The sequence below is a fragment of the Alligator mississippiensis genome, chromosome 3 (genome assembly GCF_030867095.1).
Source record: "Alligator mississippiensis isolate rAllMis1 chromosome 3, rAllMis1, whole genome shotgun sequence".
Classification (NCBI taxonomy): domain Eukaryota; kingdom Metazoa; phylum Chordata; order Crocodylia; family Alligatoridae; genus Alligator; species Alligator mississippiensis.
Window position 1 is genome coordinate 76233966 of NC_081826.1, and position 21233 is coordinate 76255198.

General features: G+C 47.9%; 1 protein-coding gene across 1 annotated transcript in view; it reads right to left on the minus strand.

Annotated features, from left to right (window-relative positions):
- SNTG1 (syntrophin gamma 1) overlaps nucleotides 1–21233 on the minus strand; it is a 386259-nt gene that overhangs the window by 239776 nt on the left and 125250 nt on the right. The window contains exons 6-7 of the mRNA XM_059724105.1: nucleotides 16572–16615; nucleotides 16426–16467 (exon numbers count right to left, since the gene is read on the minus strand). Of these exons, the coding sequence (XP_059580088.1) occupies nucleotides 16426–16467; nucleotides 16572–16615 (86 nt within the window). The remainder of the gene's footprint in view (nucleotides 1–16425; nucleotides 16468–16571; nucleotides 16616–21233) is intronic.

Consider the following 21233-nt stretch of genomic DNA (forward strand, 5'->3'; position numbering starts at 1 on the left):
TGGCTCTCCAGGAAACTAGCAGACCTCCTGTGGCTAAAAAGAAATGCCTACAAAGGATGGATAATGGGATCCACCTCCAAGGAAAAATAATCTGCACTGGTCCGGTCCTGCAGGGAGCAAACCAGAAAAGCCAAGGCTGCGACAGAACTCCAACTAGCTATAAGTATCAAGGACAATAAAAAGTCCTTTTTTTTAGATATGTGGGGAGCCAGAGGAAAAGCAAGGGCAACATTAGACCCCTGCTAAACCAGATGGGACAGTTGACACCTGACTCCCAGGAAAAAGCCAACCTATTAAATAGATTCATAGATTCATAGATGTTAGGGTCGGAAGGGACCTCAATAGATCATCGAGTCCGACCCCCTGCATAAGCAGGAAAGAGTGCTGGGTCTAGATGACCCCAGCTAGATACTCATCTAACCTCCTCTTGAAGACTCCCAGGGTAGGGGAGAGCACCACCTCCCTTGGGAGCCCGTTCCAGACCTTGGCCACTCGAACTGTGAAGAAGTTCTTCCTAATGTCCAATCTAAATCTGCTCTCTGCTAGCTTGTGGCCATTGTTTTTTGTAACCCCCGGGGGCGCCTTGGTGAATAAATACTCACCAATTCCCTTCTGTGCCCCTGTGATGAACTTAAAGGCAGCCACAAGGTCGCTTCTCAACCTTCTCTTGCGGAGGCTGAAAAGGTCCAGTTTCTCTAGTCTCTCCTCGTAGGGCTTGGTCTGCAGGCCCTTGACCATACGAGTTGCCCTTCTCTGGGCCCTCTCCAGGTTATCCGCATCCTTCTTGAAGTGTGGCACCCAGAATTGCACGCAGTACTCCAACTGCGGTCTGACCAGCACCCGATAGAGGGGAAGTATCACCTCCTTGGACCTATTCGTCATGCATCTGCTGATGCACGATAAAGTGCCATTGGCTTTTTTGATGGCTTCATCACACTGCCGGCTCATGTTCATCTTGGAGTCCACTAGGACTCCAAGATCCCTTTCCACCTCTGTGCCACCCAGCAGGTCATTCCCTAGGCTGTAGGTGTGCTGGACATTTTTCCTCCCTAGGTGCAGCACTTTGCATTTCTCCTTGTTGAACTGCATCCTGTTGTTTTCTGCCCACTTGTCCAACCTATCCAGGTCTGCCTGCAGCTGTTCCCTGCCCTCCAGCATGTCCACTTCTCCCCATAGCTTTGTGTCATCTGCAAACTTGGACAGAGTACATTTGACTCCCTCGTCCAAGTCACTGATGAAGACATTAAAGAGTATCGGTCCAAGGACCAAGCCCTGCGGGACCCCACTGCCCACACCCTTCCAGGTCGAGACCGACCCATCCACCACGACTCTCTGGGTGCGGCCCTCTAGCCAATTCGCCACCCACCGGACTGTGTAGTCATCCACGTCACAGCCTCTTAACTTGTTCACCAGTATGGGGTGGTACCATGGGTACTTTGCATTGGTCTTTCATCAGTCCCATGGGATGCCCCTGCCCATTATGGGACAGGGAGGCCTGGGCGAGGGAGATTTCCTGCCCTCCATCAATGCTGACCTTGTGAAGGAACACCTTGGGTAGCTGGACACTTTCAAGTCAGCTGGCCCTGACAATCTAGACCCCAGGGTCCTCAAGGAGCTGACTAGCATCGCAGCCACCTGGACAAGGGAGAGGAGATTGTTGTCATATATCTTGACTTCAAAAAAGCCTTCGACCTGGTATCCCATGATCACCTCTTGGCAAAACTGGCCAACTGTGGCCTCGGGTCCACCATGATTGGCTGGCTGGGGAATTGACTCCATGGTCAGACCCAGAGGGTGGTGGTTGATGGAAGTCAATCGTCATGATGCCCTGTGACCAGTGGGGTCCCACAAAGCTCTGTCCTTGGACCTATATTGTTTAACCTCTTCATTAATGATGTGGACATTGGAGTCAAAGCAGACTGGCCAAGTTCACCGATGATACTAAACTTTGGGGTAAAGCATCCACACCTGAGGACAGGAGGGCAATCCAGGCTGACATGGAGAGGCTCAGGAAATGGGTGGATGAGAAACTGAAGGTGTTCAACACCAAAAAATGCAAGGTTCTCCACCTTGGGAGGAAAACCCTGCAGCATCCTTATAGGCTCAGCAGTGCTACGCTGTTTAGCACGACAGATGAAAGGGACTTGGGGTCATGGTGGACCACAAGATGAACATAAGCCTTCAGTGTGATGCTACAGTTAGTAAAGTGAGCAAAATGCTGGTGTGCATTCATAGATGCTTCTCAAGCAAATCCCAGGACGTCATTCTCCCATTTTACTCAGCCTTGGTGAGGCCGCAGCTGGAGTACTGCATCCAGTTTTGGGCTCCACAATTCAAAAAGGATGTGGAGAAGCTTGAGAGAGTCCAGAGAAGAGCCATGTGCATGACCAGAGGTCAGGGAAACAGACCTTACGATCACAGGCTGAGAGCTATGGGGCTCTTTAGCCTGGAAAAGTGCAGGCTCAGGGGCGATCTGACAGCCACCTATAAGTTTATCAGGGTGTTCACCAGGATCTGGGGGAATGATTATTCACCAGAGTGCCCCAAGGGATGACAAGGTTGAATGGTTATAAATTCCACCAAGACTGTTTCAGGCTGGACATAAGGAAGAATTTCTTCACTGTCCAAGCCCCCAAGGTCTGCCACTGGCAGTGGTTCAAGCACCTACACTGAATACTTTCAAGATAAATTTGGATGCTTATCTTACTGGGATCCTATGACCCCAGCTGACTTCCTTCCCCTCGGGCAAGGGGCTGAACTCGATGATCTTCCAAGGTCCCTTCCAGCCCTAATGTCTATGAAATCTAAAAAATACAGGTAGAGTTCAAAAACAATAATGCTCTTTTTGTCCAGTCCCACTTGGTTATTATGGAGTATTTGTTTCATGGAAAGAATACCTAACTGAAACTAATTTATTGTGCATTTTCAAACTTAAGCCACATACATATTCATATTTAATGTAATAGGGTTTTTTATGCTCTACTACTACTTTTATAATATTATGTTTATGCATAGTAAGACAAATAAAGATGAAGTCCCTGGCACAAAACAAAATTAGGAACTGTAATTACAAAGGAAAAACTTCCAAAAATGGTCTTTGGAGGGGAAAAAAATAGTTTCTCAGGGGGAAATAAAAAGGAACAATCTATGCAGTAAAATATCCATGCAAACCAAGGCACAAACATAGTGAATCTAATGATCTGCATTACAAAACCAACACAGAATCATCAGTTGTCTCTACTTAAAACCAGCTCATAATTCAAAAAGAAAAGGAGAATAAAAACAGCTATTAGGGCACTATATACTATAGATTAATACATGTTGGGGTTGGAAATGACCTCAGTAGATCATTGAGTCCAAGTCCCTGCCCTGGAGCGCTGGAGTCAGATGACACCAGCTAGGTCCTTGCCCAGTTTCCTCTTGAAGACCCCCACGGTAGGGGAGAGCACCACCTCCCTTGGAAGCCCATTCCAGATTCTGGCAACCCTTACTATGAGGGTCTTTCTAATGTTCAACCTAAATGTGCTCTCTGTCAATTTGTGGCCATTGTCCCTAGTTACTCCAGGGGGTGCCCTAGTAAATAAAGCACCTCCCATTCCCTGCTGTCCTACCCTGATGAATTTATAGGCAGCCACAAAATCACCTCTCAGCCTTCTCTTGTGAAGGATGAAGAGCTCTAAGTCCCTCAGTCTCTCTTCATAGGGCCTTGCCTGCAGACCTCTGACCATGAGAGTGGTCCTCTTCTGGACCCTCTCAAGATTCTCCGCATCCCTCTTGAAGTGCAGTGTCCAAAACTGGATGCAGTACTCCAACTACAGTCTGACCAGTGCTGCATAGAGGGGAAGCATCACCTCCCTGGACTTGTTTGTAATTCATCTGCTAATGCATGATAAAGTGCAGTTAGCCTTGTTGATCATTACATTGATGACTCATGTTCATCTTGGAGTCAACTATGACTCCAAAACCCCTTTCCACTGCTGTGCTGCTGAAAAGGTCCTCCCCCAGCATGTAAGTGTGTTGGTGATTCCTTCTCCTTAGGTGCAGCGTTTTGCACTTGTCTTTGTTGAACTGCATCCTATTCTATTCTGCCCACTTTTCCAATCTGTCCAGATATGCCTGGATTCATTCCCTACCCTTTAGTGTGTTAACTTTACCCCATAATTTGGTATCATCAGTGAATATGGACAGAGTGCTCTCCACACCCTCATCCAAGTCACTGATGAAGACATTGAATAGCACTGATCCAAGGACCGATGCGGGACTCCACTGCCCACATCTTTCCAGGTTGATATTGACCCGTCCACCACCACTCTCTGAGTGCAACCCCTAAGCCAATTTGCCACCCACCTGACCTTGTAATCATCTACATCACAGCCTGTCAGTTTATTTATGAGAACAGAATGAGATACTATATCAAAGGCCTTCTTAAAGTCTAGGTAGATGACATCTACCTCGACTCCTGCATCTAAGCATTTTGTGATTTGGTCATAAAAAGAAACAAGGTTAGTCAGGCAGGATCTACCTGCAATGAATCTGTGCTGATTTCCTTTCAGCATTATTTCCCCTGTTGGGCTCCCACAAATGTGATCCTTAATGAGTTTTTACAGAGTTTTCTCAAGGATAGAGGGGAGACTAACTGGCCTATAGTTTCCTGGTTCTTCCCTCCTCCCCTTCTTGAAAATAGGGACCATATTGGCCCTTTTCCAGTCCTCTGGGACCTAACCAGAGCACCATGAGTACTTGAAGAGCCATGCCAGTGGCTCTGCTATGACACTGGCCAATTCTTTCAGCACCCTTGGATAAAGTTCATCCAGGCCTGTACTGATATTACACTTCACTGTAACAAATGCTATCTGTCCCTTTCGTGAGCACTGAAATAAATCGATTTTTGTATTCTTGAAGATATTTTCCAAGTTATGCAATAAAAATAATTATTTTGGCAATGCATATCTATTACTGTGGCAATCCAATTCAGGTTAGTTAATAACACTGGAAAAAGATATGTTATCAAAAACCAATTCTTGGTAACTACAACTATCTTGAGAAAATTTAAATTATATTGAAGACATGTAACAGATTAATAGCACAATATCAATGGGAGTATGGGAAGAATAGCAGACTACTGAGACTGGCACAAAATCACCAGTTAAAATGCAATTAAAATACATAGCTATGACTGGATTGAAAAGCAGTCAAAGAAACACACACAAGATTATTCATTTTAGGATATATTCTTCAAATTAAATTTCTACGACACAGAATAAAATAAAAGAAATCATTAACAACTGTTTGAAACCTCTCTAGTTTGTCATTTATTTCAAAATCATTACTGAAACATTTAAGATGGTTGTTGATTATGTTTCAGGTGAAAAGAGTAACCATATTGAGGGAGAAGGGGGTCTCGACCATTTATTAAGATAAAATCTGTGCCTAAGTCATGCTCCTGATAAAGTAATCTATTATTCAAAATGTATGGTTCATTACTGTCCTGTGCTCAGGATTCTATTTTGCAAGAACTTTTTGTTTACATGTCTTCTATACAATAAAATATGACTAGATGAGATCAGGGGAGACAGTCACATGATTTTGTTATGAGTTACGTAACACAGTGCACAAATATTGATGACTTAATATGTAAAAGACAGTTACTCTACTTTTAGTCATACTAACATGACATATTATTAACAAAATTGTTCTGTAGATATCATTTCCAGGAAAACATCTCAAACCACTTTAAATCCATTATTAAATTAAGCCTCAGAACAACCTGGTTATTTCCTCTTCATCCACAGAGAAACAAACACAAGAGAATTATATAATTTGCCCAAGGGATGGATACACACACACACACACACACACACTCTCTCTCTCTCTCTCTCTCTCTCTCACAAATTTGGAACAGAATCCAAGCTTTCAGACTCCCAGTAGAAGGCTATAACCAAAATATGTTTATTCTCTAAATAAAGGTTTTGGGAAACAGGTGACAGAAGCACTCAATAATAATTTTATTTAAAAATAATCATGAGCTCACTATTTTTAATAACAAGAAAAAAATTAATCATAAGGACTTTGCTACACAGTACCAATTACAGTTCATGTTATTTGAAGAAGAATATAATTTTAATTACTATCTATTGTAGTTTTGAAACCATTACCGTAGACAAAGTCCAAGCATCTGTTTGACATATAGGATTTCTCTGTAACATAGGCAGTATTTAAGAAAATGACAGCAAAAGTCTGGGCACATCTACATGAGACACTTAACTGCGTAATAACATAGTTTACTCTGCATTAAGTGTGTGCACCTACACATGTACATGCTTAGTGAACAGTAAAATCCCTTAATCATGAATTGCAAATGCAGGTATCAAATTTACTTGCTATTAGTTACCACAGTAACACACATGTAGACATGACCTGGGAACAAATTTGCTCCCAGGTCAGCCCTGCCACAAGGGGGCTGGCTTCAGGATAGTCCCAGGACTCTGGGCTGAGAGATTCTCCAGCTCCCAGGGGTGGGTTGCCTCTATAGCAGCCCTTGCCCAAGGCCTTTAAAAGCCTGTAGGTATTTTGAGCCCTGGAGCACACCAGCAGGGAGCCTGAGGACACCCCAGGCCCCTGAGTCATTCTAGGCAGGCCACAGGCCAGTTGTCCCATCCTGCCTGCACCCTGGTGCGGCTGCCTGGCACTGCAGGGCCATGCAATCACCACACAAATGGCATCCAGGCTTGCAGGGTGGTGCAGGCTACAGCCAAGCCTGCCAGCCCCCAGGCCCAGCTGCAGGGAGCTTCTAGCTGCCAGGGCTAGCTCCAACTGCCTACAGCCCACCCCTAGCAGCCTGCCCTGATCTTATGGGTGCTATGGGGCATTGCCTCTGCTCCGTGGCTCTCAGTCCTTTGCCAGGCCCCTGCACTGGGTGCTGTAAGCAGCTTCCCGGGCCTGGCAGCAGAAGCTCAGAGAGCTGGTGCAGGACCCACAATAGCCTTCTTATTGTCAACACCCATGTCTATGCCCCTACATACCACCCAGGGCCCCAACTGGTTGCAGGAGAGACTGGAGACCTCGTGGCACTGTGGGGCAAGGTGGAGGTGCAGTGCCAGTTTGAGTAGGGTGGGCACTCCAATACCCATATCTATGAAGGGCTGCTAGGCCAGATATAGGAGTACAGGCACAACTGGTCAGCACGGCAGTTCTGCATAAAGGTCAAGGCCTTGCACGCACAGTGGGCTGCCATCACCAACCATGAACCTCAGTCAGGGAGTGCCCCTTTGTCAGAGACAAGCAAAATATGGCCTGTGGACCACATCTGGCCCACCAGGCCATTCTATCCAGCCCACAGGGCACCCCAAAATTTAGTAAATTAATATTTATTTGCTTCTGGCTGCCTGTCAAAGATGACAGGAGACAGGGGCAGTAGGACCCAGGGGGAACCCACAGCAGGACCAGGCAGCTCAGCCCTTCCCCACCCCACAGTCATTTCCCTGCCTTCCTGCCCACACTGCATCCAGCACCAAGTGGCTCCTGGCTGCATTGCCAGATTGTGGGAGCACAGGGCCACGCTGGTACCCTGGGGCCCGGAGAAGGATGGGGTGTGTGCATGTAAGGAGGGGCAGTGTGTGTGTGTGTGTGTGTGTGTGTGCATGTGTTCGTAGGTGAGGTCCACATGAACATTCCACCATACACATGCACCCACACGCTCTGTCACACTGCCATACATGCAAACACCAACACTAACACCCCCTACACACCCCAGCCACTCTCCCCCACACAAATCTCCCCACAAACCCCATACACACCGACCCCCCACATATCCATACACACACCCACATTCGCCCTCACCCATACCCCCACCCCATCAAGTCCTCACAGACATACATACCCACACCCTCCCTCACATACCCAAAGCCCCCCACAAACCTATACCCCCTAACAACATACAAGAGTAAAATTCATTTTAAGCTATTGTACCCCTATGTACACTACACAAACACATGTATAACAGGACAAAAATATTTTTTGAAATCCAATTAATGAATGTTGTAGATCAGGGCTTTTCAACCCTTTTTAGTCTACCTTTAGTGGCTAGATGCCGAGTGGGGGGGGGAGGGGGGAGGTCACACGTGTGACCGGACACCAAATACAGTGGGAGAGGGAGATAGCGCACGGCTGGACTCCAAGCGGGGAGGCAGGGACAGTGGGCAGGCAGGAATGGAATGCTGCCACCTCCCAGGAGCAGGGCTATGGTTGGATGGGGAAGCTCACCAGGTTGGGGTGAGGCCAGTGGCACACCTCTGTGGGGCGGGGAAGCTCACTGTGCTGGTGTGTGGCAGTGGCGGCCACTGCATGAAAGTGTCCCCACTGTGCAAAGGGGCACTGCTGTCCTTGCCCTGCCCTTTTGGGAGGTGGTGGCACTCCATTCCTGCCCACCTGCACGTACCCCCTAGGAGTGGTCCAAGTACCCCTAGGGGTACACGGCCCCCCCCAGGTGACAACCCCTGTTGTAGATGTTCACTTTTTAGAATATAATTTTGTATTTTTCTGGTTCCAAGATGGCAAAACCCCTTGCTGAAATAAGTACTTCTGGGGGCAAGGGCCAGACTTCTGATGACAAAGGTCAGGGGTTAGGGGGCGGGACTTCCGGTCACAAGATGGTGACCAGGGGGCAGAGCACCTGTCAAGGGGTCGGGCTACCTGTGCAGCCCATGACAGCTTGCCAAAACTTGGTAAGTAGCCCTGAACCTGAATTAAGTGCCTTCCCTGTCCTAAGTCCATGCCCTTTTGGCGGCAACTGATGGACAACCTCACACCCTAGGACAGCACAGGACATCTACAGCAGCACAGGTGGTGTTCCCAAGCCCCTGCCCCAGCCTGGCACCCACAGTGACACACCACTGGGGGCAGGGGGGCCCTGGGTGTTCATCTGCCCAGCCTGCTGAGCTCCCTGGCTGCACCCTCCACCAGCATCTCAGGAAGTCTAGGCCAGTGCCTTCCGTGCCAGCTCTGTGGCTCCAGCCCCCACAATGAGGCACAGCCAACCATGACACCACTGGCCACAAGCAGTACCTGCTCCTTCCTGGGAAAGGCCCCTGGCCAGACACCTGCCTGCCATTCTCCACCATCCAAGGACATTGCCCAGAGCTGCACACTATTGCCAACAGCTGTGACGGTGTGCAGCCACCAGCCATGTCAGCCCTGGCCATGTGGTAAGCCCCACATTGGGGGAGGGCCTTCTCTGCCCCTGCACCTGCCCCTGTCTACCCTCCCTGGTCACACTCCCCAGGCCCTGCAGCATGCAAGGAGAAAAAAGGCAGTGCAAAACTTTATTGAGCAGCCTGTGTCCCCACAGCTAGATGGGTACAGGCCTCTCACATGGTGAGGAACACATCAATGCTAGCAGTGATGTCCTCCTCAGCTGTGGTGGGCAGGGACTTGTAGCACAGCCACAGGTAGCCCTCCAGGCATCAGTGGAGGTTGCAGGGTAACCCAGGCTTGCCCCTATACCATCATAGCTCAGGGTCCCTTGCCAGTTGTGCAGGGGTTCCCAGAATACCATGGCCATAAGCAGCAGCAGGGCATAGTGGGTCAGGCACCCCTTGGTCCATGCAAACATCTCCTTGCACCCCGCCCAAGGTGTGTGCAAGTAGGGGCATGCATATTCAGGATATAGCAACAGCATGGGGGAGGGCTGGCCCTGGAACACTTCCCCAGAAAGGCCACCTGTGGGGGGGCGTGATGCAGGCAGCTCCTCATCCAGTAGCCCAGCACCCCTCAAGCCCAGATTAAATAGGCTGAGTGGCAGCACAGCAGGGAGGTTGGCCTGCAAGAGCGGGAGGGGGGCAGAGGAGGGATAGTGGGGTCTGGAGCTGTGATAGCAGGTGCTGCCAGGAACCTGGCCTATTCCTACCTGGGAACAGATCTGGGGAGGCAGACTGCCTGTGATAAGAACCCAGGGGCCTGCTGTCTCCAGGGGAGTGAGCAGGGATGGGGGCTCAGCTGGTGGCCAGCTGGGCCCTGGCCTGCCTGTCTGACATGGTCCCTGGGCACCCGTGCATACCCAATCCCTGAAATGAGGCTGGACACTGCATGGCCCCTGGTACAGAGCATCTTATTTCTGAAATGTTGTAAACTCATACAAACAGCTTCCTTCCCATGGGTTTACAGGGCCTACAGCTGCATGCAGGGGGAGGCCACAGTTGACAACTAGGATGTGGCCTCAGGGTTGCTGATGCCCATAGCCAGGTCCCTGTGGATGCTCTGTCTCTGCCAGAGGAAGACTCTGGACAGGACCCTTCTGGTCAGCCTAGTCACAGTGTTGGAGGACTGGCTGGTAGATACTTGTGCCCAGTAGACAGAGGACATGACCTGCCAGGACAGGTGATGGGCACACGACATCACCCATAAGAACACGCTGTACCAATATGAGGAAACATGGAACTGGCATGAGGAGGCACAGGACTGCGTGGACAGGGAGTTCCAGATGCAGCTCCTGGCTCCGGAGTGTGAGCAGGTGCAGGCACTGTGGGAGAATAACACTCTCCTGGCCCGGGCAGTTCAGGCCACAGATAATGACTGCCAGGTGCTGGGCACTGTCCTAGCCCTGGCAGTTACCTTTATGCTGCCCACTGCCTGGCCTCTGACTCTAGCTTCGCCTGCTTCCTGGCAGCTACCCACTGCTCAACAATAGGCCCCCCAACCTAGGCCTGGGAGGAGGTCCTGTGCCACCTCCAGCAATCAGAAGCCCCTGTCCTAGACCTTGCCCTGGGTCTGGTGCCATCCAGCCCCCGTGTCTGGCCCAGCCCCACCACTCACCTTGGCTCCATGTGGGCACAGAGCCAGAGTTCCCTGCAGTGGGCCAGGACCACACACTGATCCTGCTGGCTCTGGACACTGCCTGCCAGAAGGGGAGTTGCCTTCACCAGTGGAGCACTGGATGACATCGCCCCTGCATGAGGCCCCCACCCACTGCGGTATATGCAGCACCAGAAAAACAGTCAGAGGCTGGGGTGCTGGCTGCCTGTCCCCAGGCTCTGCCCCCTAGGCACCCCCACCCCATGGCCTCCCACCCCAGAATAGCACACAAAGGACCATTCTACAAAGTTTTAATGGGATGAAAGGTATTTTATTGTTGGTGAGGGGGCTCTGTTTGTTGGGGGGCAGAGAGGGGGCTCTGGTTGATGTGAGGGGAATAAAAACTTGTTTTTGGGAGATGTGATTGCAGTGAGTGTGGTGCTGGAGGTGGGCGGGGGGGCCTGGGGAGGCTGGGGGTGGTGGTGTAGCTGGGCTACATTGGGGAGTGCTGGAGAAGGTGGTCAGCCAGTGCTTCCTGCACCTGGTGCCCTGGTCCCCGCTGGTGGGTGCACTGCTCTCCTGGGACTGTGGCAAGGGGGAGCCACTGCTGCCACTGCTGCCACAGGTGGTACTCCCACTGCCAGGTGTCCTCAGTGCACTGCGCCGCCTCTGCCCAGGTCCCATGGAATAGCTCCCCCTGGGCTTCATGGATGTTATGAGCCACAGAATGGGTCACATGGCACAATGATGACCCAGGAGAGGTTGTCCTTGGCAAAATTGAGGCCAGTGGCGAGGGTGCAACAGCATTCGTTGAGGCAGTTGAAGGGAGACTCCACCAGGGTGCAGTTCTGGCCCAGACAGTGGTTAAAGTTAGACTGCCAGGATCCAGGTTGCTGGCGTAGGACTGCATGAGCCAGGGCAGGAGCAGGTAAGTGGGGGCCCTGATGAGGAGGGATGGGATGACCACGGCACACAGCTGCAGGTCTAGCACCCTCGGTGCAAAGTGCCCACTCTCCACCAGGCCCATCAGGCTGGAGTTCCTGAAGATGCAGACATCGTGGGTGCTTCCCCCCAAGCTGGTGCTCACGTGTGTGAAGGCCCCATGGTGGTCCACAATGGACTGGAGCACCACCGAGTGAAAGCCCCTCTGGCTGTAATAGGAGTGGTCTCCATGGGTCAGGCAGGTGATGGAAATGTGGGTCCCATAAACTGCACTGGGGGAATTCTAGGGCATGAACCCCCCATCCTCCCTCCCGGTGGTCATACACATGTAGCAAGGTGTCCCCCAGCACATCCTGGATGGCACCACACACTGCCAGAATGGCCTCCCCAGAGGTGGCCTTGCCTACACCAAACAGGTGGCCAACATACTGCAGGCTGCAAGTGTGGGCATTTTGAGCAGGGCTAGGGCCAGGTAGGTGTCTCCAGGGACGGGCAGCTGCATGCTGGTGCCCTGCTGCTTCAGGTGTGGGTGGAGTCACTCTAGGAACTCCCAGAAGATGGCCTGGGTCATCCTGAAGGCTGCCAGCCACTGCTAGTCATCCCAGGTGTGCTGGACAACATGCTGCCACCAGTACTGGCTGGCCCAACAGGCCCAAAGTCAGTGGGGCTGGAGGCCCAGGAGGGTGATGGCAGCTCCAGTGGTGGCATCCTGGAGCCCATCATTGGCATCCCTGCCAGGGTCCAGCCAGGCAGACAGGGTTGAGACAGCAGTGGCCCTGGGACAGCATGTGGTAGCCTGGCAGGTGGTCGCTGCATGGAGGGTGCTGGGAGGTGCCAGATGGCCATGGGCCAGGTGGTGGTCAGCACAGTGGGCCAGCAGGAGCCCAGGGCACTGGTTGTTACTGCCAAGGGCAGTGGCTGGAACAGCCATAGCACAGGGAGGCACAGGCAGTGAGGAGAGTGCTGCCATATGCTATGCCTGCACTGGGCATGCTGCTTCTGGCCAGGGAAGCTGCTAGCCAGAGAGCAGAAATTGGGGCTGCCTTTTGAAGAGGGCTGGCAGCTAGTGGCAGCTGCAGGTGGAGACTGGAGCTCTCTCCGGTGGTAGCAGGAGCCCACTGCAGGGGTCCAGGAAGTTGCAGCAGATTGTCAGCAAATCTTGTCTCACTTCCCTGCATGTGTAGACACTTGCCCAGCACTGTTTACATGCAAATAATTTACTAGTGAGTAAACTGGTGTCACAGCAAATGAACATGTAGACACATTATCTATGTATCTGCTTTTGCTCTCATTTACTTTTGTGTTAGATTTACTTGGATATTGAATTACCCAGATGCTTTTCCAGGTGTGTACTTGAATAATGACAGTTTGCACTTATGTAGCATCATATTATTCTAGCAATTAAATCTTTAGAAACATTTTTCGAAGTTCACAGCATCTACAGAGGTAAGGAAAGAGAAATATGGAAAGGCTGAATGGCTACTCCACTGTAACATAGTAAGAGTTCAATGGCAGTTGGGATTTGGACGCACGTGTTCAGGGGTTCTTTTCCATAAAAGAAAACAACTAAATTCACAAATGGATGAAAAGGAGCTGGGAGTCCCAAGTTCAAGACTTCTCTCTCTTGATTTAGACTGGGGATTTGGAGCTGTATTTCCAACCTTGCTGGAGGGCTTTCTAATGATCATTCGGCAGGGTATTCTTGAGCGAACCTCCCAAACTGTATGGTGAAGCTGTTTATCTTAAGTTTTAATATGGCCTGACACTATATCACCTGAATACCTCACAATCTTTAACATATTTATCCTTACAATATATTATATTGTATTGATTATATTATGATATGAATCAGACAAATACTACAGGAACAGAACTGCAGCAGAGTAAATAACTTTCCCATGATATACAACAGTAAGTCTGTGCCAGAGCAAAAATCTAAATACAGGTCTCTCAAGTTTGGGCTACAGGGCTAACTACTAGACAATTTTACCTGTCTTCCTCAAGCATCGATTTTCTAGTGCTTAGGTTATTTGCTCAGTATGAACTTTGTACCACTACATATTGTACCATCTATATTCATAAATGGATAATTTTAATCTCCAAGGTTGTCAAGCCACCTAAATTCACTAAAGAAGTAGGAACAGAGTAGTCCATACTATGTACAGCAACACTCACTTGATTAAACTGTTTAATAAGAACTTAAATAGAAAAAAAAAATATTTGCCTAGAACATTTATCAGTAAAGCTCCATGAGATTCCAAGGCCAATTTATCATCACTGTATGCTGATTATGTCACTGGCTTATTCATTACTGAACTCTGTACATGTAACACTTGTTTAAATGTATCTGCAACCAAAAAGTAGGCTGAATCTTTATTAATTATAAAAAAGAAGGAAAATGTGAAGAAAGCAGCTTCTTGTCCCTTAAGCATGTCTGCATCTTACAGTTTGGACTTGTGATTGACACATCCCTGAAGATAATGGAGGTTTGATGTTTATGTGTGTGCAAGTGTGTGTGTGTGTGGGGGGGGGGGTGTTGTTTTATGGAAGATCTTTTATAGGTTAGGTCTTTATAAGTCTTTTACAGGATACTAAGACGTATTGATCAGGACTGCTATATTATATCCAAAATCTTACATATTGCATAGGCAATTGGCAGGGGCCTACCGAACTTGAGGAGGCAGCCAGCCAATTTCAGGGGCAAATCATGGACCTGGTTGCCATTTTTGTGGCCTCAGTGCAGCAGGCCCCACCCACACTTCTGATAGGCTAGGGGGCTGCAGCGTCCCGCCCTTCTCTGCAGATTGCCAGATGGCCCAAAACCATGGCTTAGTTACCCTGATTAAGGCTGGGGAAGTCACTAATCCATGCATTATTAAGTGTGGATTAATGGCTTCCCAGGTTTAATATGGGTAATTAAGCTGCATCCCTAAGCAGCAGCTTGCTGAAAAACATAAAAAAAAAATCTAAAACAAATTTACTAGCAGGCAGAAAAAACCCTGCAGTCTTGGACCATTGGGGCGGGGGGGGAAAGGATGAGGGGAGAAGGGCAAAGAATAGGGGGGAGGGCCAAGGGGGTGCTCTCAGCAGGCCCAGCACAAAGCAAGCAGAGAGGAAGTTGCTGTGCTACCAGGATGTCAGCCTGCTGCCCCACCTCCAAGCACAGCACTGCTGAGCTCAGCACCTGCTTTCCTTTGTCCTATGGTGGGCGCTGCCCCTGACCTCTTCCCCATTCCCTGGCAAGGAAACCTCCAGCTGCTGAAGTGACATATGCCCTCTGCAGCCTGTGGCTTGCTCTGCCCACCAGTTGCCACCTGAGTTTGCAAACATGTTTTCAGAACAAAAAAAAATCTTGGAGTTTAAAATTAAGTTAGGACCCAGCACATTAACATTCATATAAATTTGTTTGACAACTCAGCATAAGTTGCTTCTGAAACTCTACTTAGCTCGTTGTATCTGAACAGAAATAATAACTGACATTATATCACTATTATTCTGAATGAACCTTTTGTGCAAGTGTAAATGTGCTTTTTACTAGCCTATTTTTTCCATTCCAGAAATTCCAAAAAATCATTTCAATCCTATTGAGGAATTTATTACATTAGTTTAGGTAAAATGACTACAGCAAGGCTTCTAAGAAGATGAAAATCTGATCACTGTTGGAGGGCCAAACTTGCAAATACAGTAAATAAGACTATTAGCTTATAGAGGGGAGTTATAATTAAGCCTCTTTAAGAGTCAGTCACATTGAGAAAGATGACACATCATTTGCAACCAAAATCCCCAATACAAAAACCAAACGTGAACCTGAGACTTGAGAAGTGGCATTTGAAAAACAGTCTAAATCTCTCATACAACACTAATCTGTTTCATCAGAACCTCATCTCAAATTTCTGTCAAGCATGCTGTCTGCATATGAATGGAAAATCTTCAACAACAGGTCTTATAACACAATACCGCAAAATATATATCTTCTTTGCTAGTGAATTATATGCTAATTTTTTGCATGTAACTGCAAAAGAATTTTAAAAGTCTGGATATACATTTCCTGGATCTAATCGGGATTTAGGAATAGCCTCTTTGTAATCTTCTCATTCCTGAGTACTTTTTTCTACAACAGAAAACTCCTGACTTTTATAAACAACTTAAGATGAACTAAGGAAGATTACAAATAACTAAGGAAACAGGGTATAAAGGCTACCCTACATAGGCAATAGGGCAGATCATTCAAACATCCAGTTTTTCTTCGAAGGGGTCTCCTTAATGAATTGCCTTTCTCTAATGAGAATTGGTTAAGCTCAAGAGGAACCAAATACTTCTTTAAAAGCTGATAACCACGGAACGAAGACAGAGAAAAACAATCTTTATTGGACCATTTCCTACCCAATTTAAAGCAGATGACAAAGCTTTTTAAGTTCTGGTGACCTCATATAGCAAGGAAACAGTATTGCTGTTGAAATTTAATGGAGATGGGCCAGAAAGAGCGAACTTAGAATATGTACATCCAAACTCTGTAGTCATAAAATAACCATCTTTAATCTAGGAGAAATACTTTGAGGGCAGCAAACCAAATCTATAAAGAAGGAACTGAATCAAGGACAGGGTTATTTGGAAGCAAAGCTATATCTGCTTAAAAGAATAACAACATAAAATATAACCGTAATTCAATGGCTAATAAAATTGATATAAGCTCACCACTTCTTCATGCCTGCATTTTCTTACATTAATTCCATTAATCTGTGATGGAAGGGGAAAAAGAAAGATAAAATACAGATTGCTTTACCTTTTTAGGAAAAAAAAAAATCACAACAAGAAAGAAAAAATGCTCCAGTGTTACATACCTGTAGAATTGCATCTCCTATAAACAGCAAGCCTGAGAGTTCCGCTGAAAACAGAGAGAACGTTCTTTACTTATTTTGTATAAATGGTAGACAGCACTGCATATACATACATGATATTAATTGATCTAGTGCTTATCCCTAGCCAGAGAATGCTCTCAAAAAAAGAAAGTCAAAGCACATAATAAAGTCTAGAATGCATCAATAGATGCATTTTGCTTCATATTTCTAATTGCACAAACATCAACTAATAGATATTTCTATTAAAAAAAAAGGGAGAGGTGGAGGACAACCCTACCACAGACTAGAGTTTGTTCGGTAACATCTTTTACTGGACTAACTATCTAACTTCATCTCACTGAGGAAATACATTTTGCACCTGAAAGCACCTATGTAACAGATCAAGTAAAGGATATTGCAAAACAAATACTACTTAACACAAAATAGCCATGGCAGTAGCAGCTACAACAGTACAACACCAACAAACATCTAATACAGTTATGCCATGAGATTTTACTGAGTCACTCATCAATCTCCTGCCTCTCCTGCTTCTTTTAGAACCTTAGCATATTTCAACTGCTGTATTAAAAGAGTTCAGACTGGGCCCCTAAATGTATGTCACAGAAGAAGGACTTTTCAGCACAGAAGGTGATTATTTTTCAAGCTCTGAAGGAACCAAGAAGGATATAGCAATACTCAGGGTCAAGACATATTCCTGAAGAATAGCTTTCCAAGGCTTTGCTTGTCTTCACTTTCCCTTGGTTTATATTGAGCTTCATATGCATCTCTGCTATGTCTATGTGTAACAGAATAACAAGATGGATCCTCAGGTAATGGGATGGTTGAGTGCTTTGTACACTAAGACAGTACCTTGAACTCCAGAAATATATCAGAAGCCAAGGTCTATGGTTCAGCCTAGAATTTTCTTTATCCAGATTCTCTTTAAGAGTATCGAATCATAGAAAATTAGGGCTGGAAGGGACCTCAGAAAGTCACCTCGTCCAACCTCCTGCTCAAAATACTACCATCCCCAACTGGATCATCCCAACCAAGGCTTCGTCTACTGAGCTCTTAAAATCCTCTAAGAATGGAGATTCCACAACCTCTCTGGGCAACCTGTTCCAGTGCTTTACTACCCTCCTAATAAGAAAGTTTTTCCTAATACCTAACCTACCCATCCCTTGCTGCAACTTGACATCATTGCTCCTTGTTCTGTTGCCTGCCACCACTTAGAATGGTCTAGTTCCATCCTCGTTGTTACCACCCTTCATGTAGTTAAAGGCTGTGATTAAATCTGCCCTCAGACTGTTTTTTTTCCAGACTAAATAAACCCAGTTCCCTCAACTTCTCCTCATTAGTCATGTGCCCTTCTCCTCTAACCATTTTTGTTGCCTTCCATTGGGCCCTCTCTAAGTTGGACACATCTTTTCTGTAGTGAGGGGCCCAAATTGGGCACAGTACTCCAGATGTGGCCTCATCAGTGCCAAATAGAAAGTAATAATTACTTCCCTTGATCTGTTGGCAACAATCCCACTAATGTAGCCCAGTATTCTGTTAGCCTTCTTCACAACAAGGGTAGACTGTTGGCTCATATTCAGCTTATTGTCCTCTGTAACCCCCAGCTCCATTTTTGTAGAGCTACTGTTAAACCAACCTCTACCAGTGTATAGGTTTGTTCCACCCTAAGTGCAGGACTTTGCAATTGTCCTTACTAACCCTCCTGAGATTTCTTTCAGACAACTTCTTTCCTCCAATTTGTGCAGGTCTCTCTGAATCCTAGCTCTACCATTCAACATATCTACTACTCTCAGCAGCTTAGTGTCATTTGTAAACTTGCTAAAGGTGCACACCATACCATCTTCCAGATCACTGATGAAGATACTGAACAAAACTGGCCCCAGCACTGACAACCAGGGGCACTCCACTAGATTCTGGCTCCCAACTAGACATCAGCCCATTGATTACTCCCCTTTGAGCCTGGCAATTCAGTCAGTTTTCTATCCACTTTACAGTCCGTTCATTCAACCTGTACTTCCTTAGCTTTCATGCAAGAATGTTGTGGGAGACTGTATCAAGTGCCTTGCTAAAGTCATGATATATCACATTCACTGCTCTCCCTGCATCCACAGAGCCAGCCATTTCATAATACAAGGCAGTCAGGTTGGTTAGACATGACTTGCCTTTAGTGAATCCGTGCTGACTGTTCCTAATCACTAGGGATCTGGGTTTTCCATTCGCTATCGAAAACTATGGTAAAATGCAGATTTTCCTCTTTTAAAATACAGGTTTTCTCCTTTAAAGGAGAAAAACACAGGAAATGGTGGGTTTCCCCTTGCAATCTAGCAGAGTTCCAGCCTTCCAGGGGCTGGGGGGAGTGGAAGGAGGGTGACCAGGCACAGGGTACCACATGCATGTGCACATGTACACATGCACGTGGCAGCCAGGCAGCAGTATGACAGCAGCTCCCACAGCTCCCTGCAGGTAAGTCTAGCATGTGTGGGGGGGAATTGAGGCCCCAATAGTGAGGGAGGGAGGGAGTTGGGCAGGGCTGGGGCTGGGGCCACTGCCCAGCCAGGGCGGTGCATGGGACCTGGGGCCTTGGGCCCGAGTGGGAATGTGCAGTTGCACAGTCCAGGCAGAGAGAGGAATGGAGCCATTGGTGATTCATCCAGGGGGTGACAGGAAAGGGGCTCCCCACCACTGTGCACACTCCCAGGAGGGTCATGGGGGGCATATGCCCCCCAGATTTGTGTGTGTGGCAGAGGCAGATGCGGGCCAAGGACCTGGCTCTGCAAGCCCCATTCTTCCCTCCCACCCAGAGGAGTCTGATCCCTGGCTGCTACCCATGGGAGGTGGTGGCTGCTGTGGCCAGAGCAGAGCCTGGAGCCAGGCTCCCCCTCTCCCATGGGCGGGATGGCTGAAGTGGAACCGGGAGGTGTGGGGGGCAGATGTAGGTTGGCAGCTCGAGGCTCAGGGCTCCCTGCCCTGCTAACCTCCCTCTAGGGGCCTCTTTGGCCCAGTGGGTGGGACATGTCAATGGGACGGGGCAGAGAAGTCAGTGCTACCACCAGGAACCCCACACCACTGTGACAGGGTGCCCCCTGCCTACCTGGCACCAGCAGGAGTGGTGGTATAGAATTGTGCCCCTGCTACTGCTGGGTAGGTAGGGGGCACCTCACCATGGTAGCATGGGGCTCCCAGCAGTGGCACCAAGTCTCCCTGCCCCATCCTGCTCTGCTGTCCTGGGTTCCACCTGCTGAGCCATGGAGGCCCCTGAGGAGAGGGCAGCAGGGTTAGGGAGCCTCAAGCCTGCAGCCACCATCCCACATCTGCTTCCCCCTTCCCCCGCCCCCAATGAGCTCTGCTCCAGCCATGCCACCCTTGGGGGAAGGGGAGCTTGGCTCTGAGTTCTGCTCCAGCCACAGCAATCATCACATCCCACAGGCGGCAGCCAGGGTTTGGCCGCTGCTGAGGGGGGCAGGGGATTGCAGATCTGGGTCCCTCACCCCACATCCCTAGCAGCTGGGGGCCCTTCTGACAGGGATGAGGGGGTGGGGGTTGTGGGTGGGAAGTGACAGACAATGGCATGGACAGAGAACCAACATATCAGGGCTGCTCAGTGCAACAAAGAAGTGGGGAGAGACTAGCGAGCAATAGGAGAAGCTCTGATTTTCCATGATAAAAGATGCAAAATCAAATGCCAAGATGTATAGGTAATTAGAATTTATTTTATTTTAGTGATTGAGGTACTGGTAGGCATCCAATTTGTTTTAGAATTGTAAATATATCAATAAAACAGTGTGCTCAACTGATACCTGCGTATACAGTGGTATTTCATTTTAATCACAGAAAAATGAGGATTTGGGGGGTTTAATCAGAGAATTTGTTATTTTTGTCAAAGAATACGCGAGTTTTTAAAGAGCAAAAGCCAGGATCCCTGATAATCATCTTCTCATCCAAGTGCTTAGGAACAAATTCCTTAAGGACCTGCACCGTTATTTTTCCATGGACTGAGGTAAGGCTTACCAGTCTGTAGTTTCCCTCCTCATCCTTCTTCCTTTTCTTAAAGACAGGCACTATATTTGCCCTTTTCTAATCATCTGAGACCTCTCCTGATCACCACAAGTTTTCAAAGATAATAGTCAAAAGCCCTGCAATTACATTTGCCAACTCAAATTGCACTTTGTCCTTCCTGATTTCATCCTTCTGTACTCAAGCAATACTCTTCTACTAGTCATTTGTCCAACTTTCCACTTCTTCCAAACTTCCTTTTTATGTTTTAGCTCACTGAAGAGCTTCCTGTTAAGCCTAACTTGTCTTCTGCCATGCTTGCTAGCCTTCCTGCACATTAGGGTGGTTTGCTTCTGTGCCAACAGTAAAGTTTCTTTAAAATACAACCAGTGCTCCTGGCCTCCTTTCCTCCTCAGACTGGCCTCCAAGGGAGGACCCTGCCCATTAATTCCCTGAATGAATCACTTTACATGTTGGTAGCCACTAGATGTGAACCCCATCCACAGGGCAGTGTTTTAGTGTTTATTATTTGTATGCTGTCCTTCCCCCAAAAGCTAAATAAAAGGCAATGCAATATATAGAAACAGAATACATTAAACTAATATACTATAACAAAACAAGCTCTCTCCTCAAATACCCCTAATTTCAAAAACA